Below are 13,834 nucleotides of genomic sequence, written 5' to 3' on the forward strand. Positions count from 1 at the left end.
CTATAATTTAATTAAATGCAATACTGTACAACTGGAGCACTTAAGATATGACAATTCAACTGTTATAAGTCAGACTTATCCTCAATAGATCAGCTTTAACCAAAATTTTTTATTTTCTTGTAAATCCAATTTAAACCACAATTAATTTTTAAAAGCACTTACTTCTAAATACATTTTAAAACTTTCTCAATGTTAAGTTTAAATCAATCAGATTATAATGAAAATACTGATATACTTTGAAGTTAAATTTGTATGTAAAGCAGATATTTTACTTCAAAAATTATGTTAAAGTGTGTTAGTCGTTGAAGTAGTATGCATTTTCAGTGAAAATTTTTTAAGTCTGGTTTAAACCTAATTTTTTGTTCCTATAAAATAATTGGTTTAAGCCTTTCTGATATTTTTCTATTTCTTCAAAATGCGAGAAAATTGTTAAGTCACAAGCACATTTGTTATCATGGTAGAATGCTAATATAGTCTTAATTTGGGTCATTCCATATAATCACTGCAAATATTTAAACACCAAAATATTGTTCATTTCAACAATGCTAGTTGTGAAACTAAGGTTAGAGTGTCTAAGTTCCCTGTATTTGACTGAGAAACAGTACACTGCAAACACTTTAAAACTGTGTAAAGAGATTTATACAGTAAAACACAATAAAACAAGTTAGAAGGAATATAAGCTCCTTGTGGTTCCAGAACTACAACTTCATTGGAATAACCAAGACACAGTGGGACGATCTGAGAGCTGGAGTGCTGCAAAGGATGAATATAACAAACTTTTCAGGAAAGAAAGTCAGGGAGTGCTCTCTCTATGCAGACACAGCTCAGAGGTATGGAGGAGCTCTTCTATTGGACAGGTAAGAGGCTCATGGAGATTTTGTAAAACAGGGTCAGAGTCTGTTATAGACAGCCCAATACACATGAGGAAATGAGCAAAGTATTCTTCAAGCAACTCCTGGCAGGCTTTGTATCACAGACCTTGCTTCTTACAGGATACTTTACCACCACCACCCCAACATCTGTTGGAAGAGCATCACAAAGGGATGCAAGCAGTCAATATTTCTAGAGGGTGTCAAGAAGGATATTGGGTGGGCAACACATAGGGTTACACACAGCTGGTTCTGCTATTCACTAACAAGGAAGAAACAGTCAGGGATGGGGAGAAAAAAGTGTGTAGAAATATCAGTAGACCAAGCAGTAAACTGATGAGAGCACTTCAATGCAGAAAGGCTTTACACAGGATGGTGAAGAAGGGACAGGTTACAAAGAAAATCTAGATGCCTTGCCCAGGCACTTAGGGATGTTGTCAAGAAGGCCAAAGCTCAGCTGGAGTTGAGACTTGCAAGGAATGTTAAAGTAGCTTCACCTGTTGCTTCTGTATTAAAAGGCTGAACAAAGAAAATGAAGGACCTTTACCAAAAGGCATAAGATATTGCAACAGTGGACACAGATAAAACTGAGGTACTCAATGTTACTTTCCCTCAGTCTTCATCAGCATGGTCTCCTAGGCCTCTGATTAGAGAAAGTTTTCAGAGAACTACCAGCAGTGGATAAGGATCATGTCAGGGTTTACTTGACAGAAATGAGCCCATATAAATCCATAAATCAAACACGATGCAACTGAGAGCACTAAGACTGGCCAATGTCCTCATAAGATCACTCTATACCATCTTTGAAAGGTCATGGTGATCAAAGGAGGTCGCTGACAAATGGAGAAATGCAAGTGCTGGCAAAAAAGACCAAAAGGACAGTTTGGAGAACCACGGGTTCATCAGTTTCACTTTGTTCCCTGAGTAAATAATGTAAAAAGTTCTCTGGGAAAACATTTCTAGGCATGTGAAGGATTAGGTGGTGGCTGGTAACTGTAAGCATGTATTGATCAAACGTAAGTTATGTCTGACCCATCTCTTTGCCTCCTATAATAAAATGACTAGCTTTGCAGACCAAGGGAGAACGGTGGATGCCATTTACCTTGATCATAGTAAGGCTTTCAACACTATTAGAAAATACTCTCAAAACACAAGTTTGGATGTTGCAGTCTGGATCATCAGGCTCATAAGGTAATAAACACGTACTGCATCTGGTGGCTGGTAACTAATTAAGTACCATAGGGGCCTATCATGGAACCTGCTTTTTTTTCTTTTAAGTATCTTTGGCAGTGACTCAGTGATAAAAATATATGCTCATTAAGTTTGCAGGTAACACCAGATTGGATGAAATGGTCAACATGCTTGAGGGCAGAGCTGCCATGCAGAGATACCTAAACAGATGTGAGGAATGGGCTGACAGGAACCACATGAAATTCAACAGGGCATGCAAAGTCTTGGAAAGGGATAATCCCTTGCAATGATACAGCTCTATGTAAAAGAACCCAGGAGTCAGTGCATGTTCAGCAAGCTAACTGTGAGCCAGGAGTGTGCCTTGGCAACAAAAGCCAACAGTATCCTTGGCAGCATGACCAGTAGCCTAGCCAGTAGTCTGTGGAATGTGATTATCCCTCTCTAATCAGCACTCATTGGACCAAAGTTAGAATACTGTATCCAGTTTTGGGCCCCCCCTGGCCCAGGAAAGACACTGATAAACTGGAACAAGTTCAGCAGAGGGCTGCCAAGATGGTCAAGGAGACATGTTCTGTGACAAGCAGCTAAGGGAACAGCTTGTTCAGTCTGGAGAAGGCTTCAGGGCAACCTATTAACAGCTTTCCAATATCTAAAAGAAGGTAACCAAGAAGATGAAGCCAGGCTTTTCATGTTGGCAGTTAAGAAGAAAGAAAGGAGACAACAGGCATAAATTGAAACAAGAGAGGGTCCAATTTGATACAACAAAAGACGCTTTTCACCAGGAGGACGCTCAAGCAGTGGAATAGGTTGCCAAGAGGGATACAGTAAAGTCTCCATTCTTGGAGGTTTTCAAAGCTTGACTGGATAAAGCCCTGATTAACCTGAGTTAACCCCGTAGGTGACCTCGTTCTGAGCAGGGTGTGGAACCAAAAACCTCCTGACATTTCTTCCAATCTGAATTATTCTACGATCTTAAGTTTAAGGAGTCCTATAGACAATGTTTTGCACAACTCTCCAGCAACTTTAGAACACAAGACTCCAGAGCTGCATGAACACTATCCAATTAACTCAGACATTCAGCACAAGACCCAATGAAGTCTCATATGCTTTCTCTCCCAAAATACTACTTCATCTTCAGATACAACCACAGTTTCAAGAAAGAAATAGAATTTCCCTGTCAAGAGAAAGCTCAACACACTAATCCACACGTATGATCACGTCAAGCTGTATAACTTCTACAATTGTCAGAAGACTGCTCACAGACCTGAAATGAAGACTCACTCCGAAGCATCACTCTTTCAAATGTGTTCAACAAAACAATACAGCTAACTTTAAACGCTACCAATGTGAGCTGTGCAATAGTGTCACCTAGTGGTCAGTGCTTACAGCAAAGTCAGGGCCCAATTCAGAAACATTTACTGCTCCTCTACCAACTTTGCTACTCTACAAAATCAGTAGGGACTGTAAAAAAAAAAAGTATAGATATAAACACACGTCTATATGAACCAGCAAGTGCAGTAACCAATAAGAAAAATGCCTTTCCATCACTCAGTTTTAGATCACACTTATTTTACAAACTTGAAAAAACTCAGTCCTGAAATATAAGAAGTTCCTTTCAGATACAACAAGTATTATTGTCTGGCCTAAAAGAGAATTTCCAGAATGATGAGTCAGTACCTGTATTTGTCATTTATACCAACAGAAAAGAGTTTACAGATCCTCAGGTGAATAATAATCATCAATTTTACTGATAAATACAGAATTTGTATGTTTGTCAAGGAACAGGCATAAAAAGTAGACCAGCCAAGCTATTTACTGTATAAACATTATCTGAGTCTTATATGTACATAATCTGTTAAAGGTTTTAGGGTTACAAGTTTTACAGCATCCCCAAACTTTAAGGAATGCTCCTGCTACTGATTCTTGAAAGAATAGTGATCTCTTCTAATCTAAACTATAAAATGAGAGAAACTTTAACTGCTTCAAAATTCCAGAAATTTGTAATAATGTTCATTCTGCTCAGTGAATACACCTTAAAACTACCAAAGTTCATTATATCTTTCCGTTTCTCTTGCTATCAGGTCTGCTTCCACTTTATGCCACATTCATATCAAATCTTTATAGTTTCATTAAACTTCCATTCTGTTTGACAGCTTTCCTTTAACTTATCTACTGTTCACTTTCTTAGCTGAAAGACTTGTGGATGAGAAACATTTATGTTATTCTCCATAGGTTAGCAGACTGTAGTTGCACCATATCTCCTTTGTTCAATATTCTTAAGCATATCCCATCACTGTCCAGCAGTGATGGTTTCTAGTTTTCCAATGCAAAGGAACTTGATTTAGGCAAATGAAGAAAGCCATTTTTTCAACATATGCTCCACAATGATACATCATTTATTCAGCTACTTTGCATTTTATGCAAGTTCAAGTTTTGTGAGATCTCCACTGTAACAAGATGAAATTGAAATAACAGACTTCTAATCATTAAGTAAACAACCAAAAATACCACATTTTTCTTGTGGCATAGCGAATACTGGGACCTGTTTTTTTGCAGCTTGACTAATGTCTACATCAGAGAAACAGCAATACCCCAGATTGGTTGTCCAGTTTGCTCTTAACTTTCTCAGCAGGCTTCTAAAGACTAAGCATATGAAACTTTTGCTGCATGGTAGCTCCCACCCATCGCCCTGCTCTTTAGATTGCAGTAGTATCAGAACTAGAGAAATTTATTGTGTAAAACTGCATCTTCTGGAATTCAGAAGGTCATAACACAGGCAGGGCACATAGACAGTCCTCGCTCATATGGCTTACCAGAAACTACTTAAGAAAAATATCTTTGTTTTCACCAGTGTTGTGACCCTTGCAGTTTCTAAGCTATATACTAGTTGTAAGGATTGGTCTGGTTCATAGTATAAACAAGTTTTGGTAATGTCCAGTGCACTAAGTGACACATGGGAGGGTTGCTGGAGCAACTCAGCCTTAGATTGCCTTGAGGCCCTGTCTCTGCAGAGACCACCCACAGGGAGCTGTGTAGATACCTCAGCCCTGAGTTGTCTGGTAAGTACAAAACTAAACAGGGCAGTACTGTATCATTTAAAGAACCAAAACCTGAGTTGAGCCTTGAAACCCCCCAACAAATAGTATGCCCTGAGACCCAATCAAACCATTATTCAGTTGCCTAAAAGTAAGACAGAGATAAGCTGGAGGACTTCTAGCTGGCTCCAACAGACCCAAACAATAAAAAGATATGCAAGCAATAGAGCATATAGAAAGGAACAACATCCATGAATACATAAAGGTAAGGGGAAGCACTGCGGAAGAAACACCCCAGGTGGTCTAATCTACTCATACATGTCCCTTCCTGCTGTCCTGTACACCAGGGGATAAAACCTCCAAGATTCATACTAGAAACAGGGAGTTACTTCTCCAGCCATGGAGTGATGAGAACCTTCCCCCTTGGTCGGGATGCCAACCAAGGTAACTTACATGGGAGCCCTTACCTGGAAGAGTAAGTGAATATTTGGCAGGCTTTAAGTTTGCAGTTGCAGGTGATTGACTAACACACGTGTGGTATTCTGAGTTGTTTGTGAGTTGTGATAGTGTGTTCCATGAATCGCCTGGGAATTGTAATAGTGAATTTTGTGAGTAGCCTGGGAGTTGTTATGAATTGCTTATGGGCAGTAATAGTGAGTTTTGTGAGTAGTCTGTGGCCTGTCGTGAATTGCCTGTGGGCTGCCGTAGTGCATTTTGTGACTGTTGTAGTTGCAATAGTGCATTTTGTGAATCTTTTATGGTTGTAATAGTGTAGTCTTGCTTTTAAAACTGCAATAGCGCATTCTCCATTGTATCCATAGAACCTGCACTAGTGACGTACTGAATCCGCACATGTTGTTCAAATAAGTTGTTAAATTTGAACTCTGCAGTAGAGTCTCTTTTTGTCACACTAGTCCTATAATATCTGAGAACTTCAGCATACTAGTGAAGATGCTTTCAAAGACAATGAACTGATTGGTATATTTCTATAAGCACTGAGCACTATATACACACCTATATAAAAACAATAGTAGTATGTTACATTGTGATGCTATAATTCATGTGATGCTATATGTGATGCCCAAGCAGAGTACAAGAGATACTAAAACCACTACAGTACAGGTAGCTTCCATTCTTGGTCAGTGATACAACCAACATCACCTACATGTATACATGCAACCTAATGAACATGCCAGAATCTGATGTTAACAAGATTTATATCCCAAAGTGAAACAGATTGCCGTACTATCTACACAGGATGACAACAGCAGGAGTAGAATGCCAAGGAAAAGGACAGCAAGCACAGCAACAGGAATATGAGAGAAAGCAACAGAATACATAGCTGAATGCTAAAAACAGTTTCCAAGCTCTAGAGATTTCTCCCAATTAGAAACTCATAATTCCCAGCAACTATCCCACTCTGATTTTTCTCATGTACCTTAAACAGAAGGGTAATTAACAAGATGTAGCATTTCATGTTGCACTTTGCTGAACTCTACGTACCTGAAATAGTGGACTTCCCACCCTAAAAGGTAAATTCATGCTCATAAATGAGTTTCCATTTCTCATTTTTAACCAATGTATACAGTCCCAGATATGATTTAAACATAGAAAAAAAGCATAGATTAGATGTTGAGTGAAAACCTCTTGTCTCTGGTATGCAGGATGTAGAAATGAAAGAACAAAGAAGCAAAATTAAAAAGCAAAATAGAATTTGCAAAACAGCTTCAGAAATACTTTCCACTTCCAGATTTAATGCCTCTGAATAGTAATTTAAATAACACTTCTTGTTTGCTTATAACATTTCCACCTGTGTGCATTAGACATCATTCAAACTAAAAAGATTCTGTAGTATCAAGAACAGAACCATTACAGCTGATTTGCTTAAGATTTGTATAGAAAAGTTACTGTTTATCAATTAATAAAACTAAAACTAACTTCTAAAATGCTTAAGAAAATTGTGTCTACTCTCTGTACTTAAATTCAAATACTTGATACACTTCTATCTAATTAATCTCACATTTATAAGCCTGACCAAAGTCTAACTTCAGGTCTTCAAAAGCACTGAAAATCAGTGACTTCACCAGAGCCTTCCTAAGAAATAATTCTTATGATTCACAGATGCAGTTAAAAAAGAGAAAAGAAAGGCTAAATAACCAATGTTGTTATATGTCAGCAGCAATAAAAAGACTCCTTTATATAAGGGTATATAGAATGAAATGATCAAAAAGGAAAGTAATTAATGAGCAAGAAGTAGTGAAGCACATATGTACTTACCAGACTGACGTTTTGTAAGTTCATTTCAAACTAGGGAACTAGCCAAGCAGCCATACATGCACTGATTTGGTAAAAAGTTAATACAAAGAATAAACTAAAAAAAAAAAAAATCTATAAGCTTACCTCAGACGTTTTTCAAATATTTTTATTTTCTAATAAGGTTTAAGTTGTAAACACTTACTCTGAACTATTAAGTAAACTATTAGATTTTTCATTCATTCCCCCTCCTTGAGACTCATGCACAAGAAAAAAAAAAGAGATGCTCAACAAGACAAAAATAGAAGAGAAATTCCATTACCTTGGATTTAAGATTTCACCAACAATTTCCTGCAGCTTGTCAATAAAATTAACGAAGTTTGTAAGCCCCTTTACATTTACTCTTAAAGGATCAAATAATGAAGATGTACAGCCTCTTCCTCCAAGTTCTACAGTTCGGATAAAAGATGTCGCCATCTATTTGGAGAAATATTAAGAAATATTAAACTGTAGACATACAAGAAATGTACATGTGTTGAAGTAAGCCTCTCCTGTGGATTTGCAAACAGTGTATAACAGCTGGCTGATAGCAGAAATAATCTAACTGAAATCAATAGAAGGCCTCTTAATTGCCAGCTTTGTACATATCACTATAAATATTTGCAAGATCAATACTTAAATACAGCAGCAGTATTAAAAAAACAAAAACGAAAACCAGCCAAGCAAACCACACCCACAAGCCAAAGCAAAAGTGACCTGGCTAATTTGACAATTCCACTGACCTTTTGACAGCTTAAGAAAACCTTTATTAACACAGGATGTAAAATGTTTCTGTTGTTACTGCTCTTTAAATGCTAGTGATGATCTCGCAAAACCTACTCATATTCAGAGGGCTGCCTATGACCCAAGAACAATTTTAACATAAATATGTAAAGGTTGACTTCAGGACCATACTTCTTTTCAGAGGTGCAAATAAAAATAATATATACTCAAGACTTCTGAAAAATTATTACAGTCAAGGCTTCAGTCATCACAGGTACCCAACTCTGAAAGTTTCTATATATTTTTACATGCCATAAAGACATCAAAACCAAGAAATGTCCCAAAAGCAGTATGCCTTAGAGGACAACCCCACAAATATTAAGGCAACAGTCAGAATAATAAGCTTAGCAGTTCACCAGAAAGGTAAAAGTAAAGCTAACAACCCAATACACTTGACACAGATGCGATAATATTAATTCTACATATAAATTCAAACTTCAGACTGTACAGCTAAATCATAAAGCTGTTAGGGCTGGAAAGAGTACAACTGAAATTACTCTAGCAAAGAAAGTAAACCTGTCAGTATTCCTGCCTTTGTGCTAAAGATTTCCTGTGGATCAAGTACAGTTCATAGGACCTTGCCTTCCCACTGGAAAATATTCTAGCTTTGCAGGATTTCTACAAGACACAGATGCCAGCAAAGACAACTTCTTTACACAGTAGAGAAGTTTCCCCTCTGGCAACTGTAAGAAAGAGGTAATAAATCCAGTCCAAACACATACTTTTAAATATATATATGTGTATATATACACACGCACACATATATATGTATATACATATATATACACACACATACACACAATGCTAACAGAGCATTAGGAGCTTAAGTAATTAATCCTGGAACTGAGATTTCACAAATTTTCCATGTTTATTCAACCATAAAACTCTCAGAACGCAGCTGCTTCAGTGACTGTTACATATCCACACTGTTTTTCCTTGGTCTGCTATTGTCTGCACTGAGGCCACTGTGCATGCAAAATTTGATTATTTTGAGTAAAAGGGACTACAGAAGTTCTTGGGAGAAAGAATTCTTACTTATCTTATTCCAACTATTTTTGAGATGGCTCTGCGCTGACAATAACTACTGTAAAAAAATACACCTCACAAACCAAACTAGATTGTTTAGCAAGAAGCCTCTGTGAGCACTGTACATCGATTGCTGTAGCTTTTTATATTCCTGTACAAGGGCACTGAGGAAAAAGTATACCTTTTTCTCAAGGGTCTCAAGGTTGTTTTTTTTCCAGCTTTATGCCTTTGAGAATAAAACAAGCAAGAATGTCCCATATCAATCACATCTTGAAGAGTATTTCAAGACCCATCAAGCTGTAAAGGACTGGAAAGTATTACCCTCCTCAAATTCTGAGTCAAAGCTGAAAAAACTGCAGAAAACTTTGAGATTTTTGGCCCCCGTTCTAGTGCACATGTCAAAGGCAGAGTTTTGTCACTAGGTTGCTCTAAGAAAAGCAATTTGTACACAGAAATACTCTAGGTTCCAGATGTCTCAAGTCTAACAAATGCACAGAAAAATGCTGTTTTACTATTTAACCAAAATACTTAGAGCACTTTAAAATTGAAAGGTTGGATATTAGGAAAAAGTTCTTCAATATGGTGGTAGATCACTGGAACAGGTTGCCCAGAGAGGTGGTAGAGGCCTCATCCCTGGAGATATTCAAGGTCAGGCTTGATGGGGCTCTGAGCAACCTGATCTAGTGACATTGTCCCTGCTCACTGCAGAGGGTTGGACTGGATGATCTTTAAAAGATCCCTTCCAATCTAATACATTATCTGATTCTATGCATTGAAATGCACTGTTAATGGTTTGATTTTGTTAATGCATATATCGCTTTGTGATTATTTTTTTAACCCAACCTCACTGCTTTTAGAGGTATTTGGTAAACAGCAACATCTAGCCTAATGCCATCTTTTCTCAATACACGTACTCATGAACTCACTTCACAATATTTACCAAGATTTCAACATTTTAAAAGCGTAATAAAAATATATCTTATATTCATGTTTAAGACAGTAAATCTTTCAGGATTTCAGTCATTGTTTGGGATGAACAATGCCTGGTTTTATGATATCACATATCATCATATTTAGAGTTCTAGAGGTAAACATGCACATAGTTCTTTTTCTGTGCATCTTTAGATCTCATGACCAAGCAAGCACCTATTTCTTCACATAGAACCTCTGCTGTGTCTTTTTAACCTAGAAATCATGTTTATGATGGTATTTGGCTTGTAAATGTCAGTCTTGCATATAAGATTAAAGTAACAGTTTATGTTTATGGATCTGTTTCATTGTCTCTGATATACAGCAAGTTTCGTTTGACACACATACCAGGAAAATGGACATTCTTCTCTTCTGTGAAGCATGTTTTAGGTTAGTGAAGGCTTCTCTACCAAGTCCTCTGTCAGGAACATTTAGAATATGAGCCAAAGCCATATCATCCTTAGAATTCACCAACAGGCTTAAATATGAACACACACACTTCTTTGCCAGGATCATCAACTGTATAAGAAAGCATTACAGCAATTAGTCAACCTGCTGCTAAGTTATGTTCCTTTTTTTTTTTAAAAGCTATTTAGATACATACTGTAAGAATTTTGCCTTGCATAATTAAAAAATGCTACTGTATGTATGGGTATTCTGGAAGTACTGACAAAAGCAAGCATACTTGCATACATATGCAAAAGCATACTCAGAAAAATTTTTTTCTTGGTGTTTCAAGGGGATTAGATCTACACCAAGTGTCTGTCATTAAAGGACTGTCTTCCAAAATATAAGTTTCTGCATTTAGCCCCACACACACAACTACAATATACTTGAGTGATACAGAGTTTGAACACACATGTTCTGTTCTTTTATTTTAGGCCAGCAACATTTTAATACCAATAATTGCAAAAGGAAACAATGTTATCTTTTATCTTATCCATAAGATTACAAAAGAGACAGAAATAATTTTTACCTTCACATTCTCCTGGCCTTGTCTGTTGACTGATATGGGAGTAGAAAGAACAGAACCACTATTTTCTTGTACATTCATTATACCAGAAATAAATTCCAACAGTTGAACCTTTAATAAAAACATTAAAATAAACGTAAATATGAAGATGACTAAAAAGCAAAAGTAGTATTAAAACCTGGTGAAATTATGTTTCTGCCAGTTTGCTAGTGTTTTGAGGTTAGAGAAGCCCTTACAACCTGCTTTTGGTTTTAGTCTTCAAAAGTACAACTGCTTTAGTAGAGAAATGAGGTGTAAGAGTCAAATCAGCTTCAAAGAGATCTCAGTTACATAATACACTTGCACAAAAAGCAGCCGTTTATGTTTTGGGTAACATTTAATATGTTTTACCATGTTTAGGAAGAGCTCATTAACCAGCCTAAGTTCTCTATCTTAATCTCCATCTTCCCCATAAAAACAGGAAGAAAAAGAGTAATTTAAAGAAAATCACAGCTTCCATGTCCTTCCTAAACTTCAGTTCTCCTTATAATCTCTTTTGTAGCTAATAATCACATGAGTGTTTGAGTGTAGGCTCTCTGAATCCCTAACAAAGTAGGCAAGCTGGTTACAAGCATATTTGTCAAAGAATCATATAATAATTTAGGTTAAAAGGGACGTAATAGAGATCACTTAGTACAAACCCATACTTAAAGCAGGACCAATTTGACCAGGTTGCTCAGTTACATGCTAAGCTAAGTTTTTTAATATCTCCAAAGATGATAATTCACATCCTCTCTGGACAACCTGTTCCAATATTTGACCACTTTTTCATGAAGAAAGCTTTTTATTCTTACTAGAGCTGAAATATAAAGTAATATACCTCCATTCAATCTCCATTCAGTTACTGATATAGCTTCCCTTATTTAAAAGGGCTAATTAAACATACATCCGATTCAGAAGATGAAATAAACAGTAATTTGAGTCTGCAATGCTGAGACAGCAGGCAGTAAAAGCAGACAATTAACTCCTCTCTAATTTTCATTACAAACTATAAGTATGTGCATCTAAATCCAACATTTATTAATTTTTTCATTATCATATGCTTTGTCTTTTGACCTTTCCATGCTCTAGAGAGCACAGAAACAAAATTATGTAGAACGCTTGCATTTCAAACTTATCTTGATTGCTACTTACATATACTTTTATCCAACTACATAGAGAATAATCAAATTAATTTCTCATGAATTTACATAGTTTAAGAGTGGACTACACACTAGAACTTCTCTAGCTTAGAGCATGGCCTCACATACAGGAACATCTGAGCTGCAACAGAGCTGCTTGACTGAGTAGCTGAAGTGGAACCTCTTTTGGTTTCTGGGAAAATCTAACATGTCACTACATGAAGTATAGGGAAGTTTCTGCTTTTAGGAGTGTGGTATGACAACCATTAAAAATACTTTGACTGCTTACCAATATACAGCTAAAACTCCATGATGCATGTTAATCACTAAGCTTTGTTCCAGTCTTATCAAATCTCTACAGGTCATTTTCAGTTCCATTTCTGGCAAAGAGTGATATACTCATAGAAGAGTTACGGGACTCACTCATACAGCAGCACAACAGGAAAGAAGTTATTTTTGAGTTAATTTAGATCTCTTTAGATTTAGTAATCAAACTCATCTACTTCCCCAATAGAAGAGCAAAGAAACTGGTGAATGATTCAGAGCACCTATGTATATTTATAAGTGTCATAAATCCAAAACAGAAACAAACATATGTCAAAACCATATCACAGCTCAAACAAAATACTTACAGGGGCTATGCTTTCATCTTCAGATACAAGTCCAAGACCATAGCACTTCTGATATATGTCTATTAGATCTAACATATTGCTTCTTGCCAAGAAGGCATCATAGGCTTTTTTTAGGTCAGCATAATTTTCAGGTTCTTTCATGTTTTCATATGATAATCCCAGTTTGTCATGTAACAAATATTTCCAAGTTTCCAACACATCACTAAGTGATACTGTGAAATCTCCATGGTGCTAATAGAACAGAAAAACGCAAAATTCAGCATAGCTTTAAAAATACCTTGAAAACAAGCTGAAAATACAGAAATTAAAAAACAATTACAATCTAAATATTTAAGTATATAACAAACAAAGCCTTACTTATAGTTGAAGTTCTTCCAGTGCTTTGGCTTTACAGTTGAGTTTTGTTATATACAGTATTTGTTCCTGATCTTTAAAATACCAGGCATGCATATTGAACTTTACTCCTAAGAAAAGACACATTGACTTTTGCAGGACTACTGCTTACCTAAAGTTATTTATTTGCAGAACTAACTTTCATCATAGCAGACATTTACATACCAAAGGCACTAAATAAGGCTCTATTACCTTGCTTCAAGGTGTAATCTGGGAAAATTTACACCATGTGCAAAAAAAAATAGTTTTCCTGTGTTAGTACAGTTATACTTTAGCATAACATTGATAGTGTTGACACAGATCTAATAAACACATTAAAGCAATGCACACCTATCCATTACTAGTACGGTAATTAAAATTAACTGTACAGCATAGGCTATGATCTTATACCCAGCTTCTGGCCCACTCTCCCTGTCAAAATTATAGTATTACATTCCATGTGCCACTCTGCCTTCTCCCCAGCCTCCAAAAAGAAAAAAGAATTGCTGATGACACCAAGCTGGGAGGAGTG

The 13,834-nt window shown here is 36.5% G+C and overlaps 1 protein-coding gene across 1 annotated transcript in view; it reads right to left on the reverse strand.

Moving 5' to 3' along the window:
• Positions 1-13,161, reverse strand: part of PARPBP (PARP1 binding protein) — a gene marked incomplete at its 5' end in the record, with an annotated part of 39,770 nt that extends 26,609 nt beyond the window's left edge. The window contains 4 exons of the mRNA XM_010182376.1: positions 7,671-7,825; positions 10,514-10,684; positions 11,142-11,249; positions 12,931-13,161. Coding sequence (XP_010180678.1) covers positions 7,671-7,825; positions 10,514-10,684; positions 11,142-11,249; positions 12,931-13,161 — 665 coding nt within the window. The remainder of the gene's footprint in view (positions 1-7,670; positions 7,826-10,513; positions 10,685-11,141; positions 11,250-12,930) is intronic.
• Between the last annotated feature and the right edge of the window lie 673 nt (positions 13,162-13,834).

Source organism: Mesitornis unicolor, unplaced genomic scaffold (genome assembly GCF_000695765.1).
Source record: "Mesitornis unicolor isolate BGI_N332 unplaced genomic scaffold, ASM69576v1 scaffold15844, whole genome shotgun sequence".
In the NCBI taxonomy this organism is placed as follows: Eukaryota; Metazoa; Chordata; class Aves; order Mesitornithiformes; family Mesitornithidae; genus Mesitornis; species Mesitornis unicolor.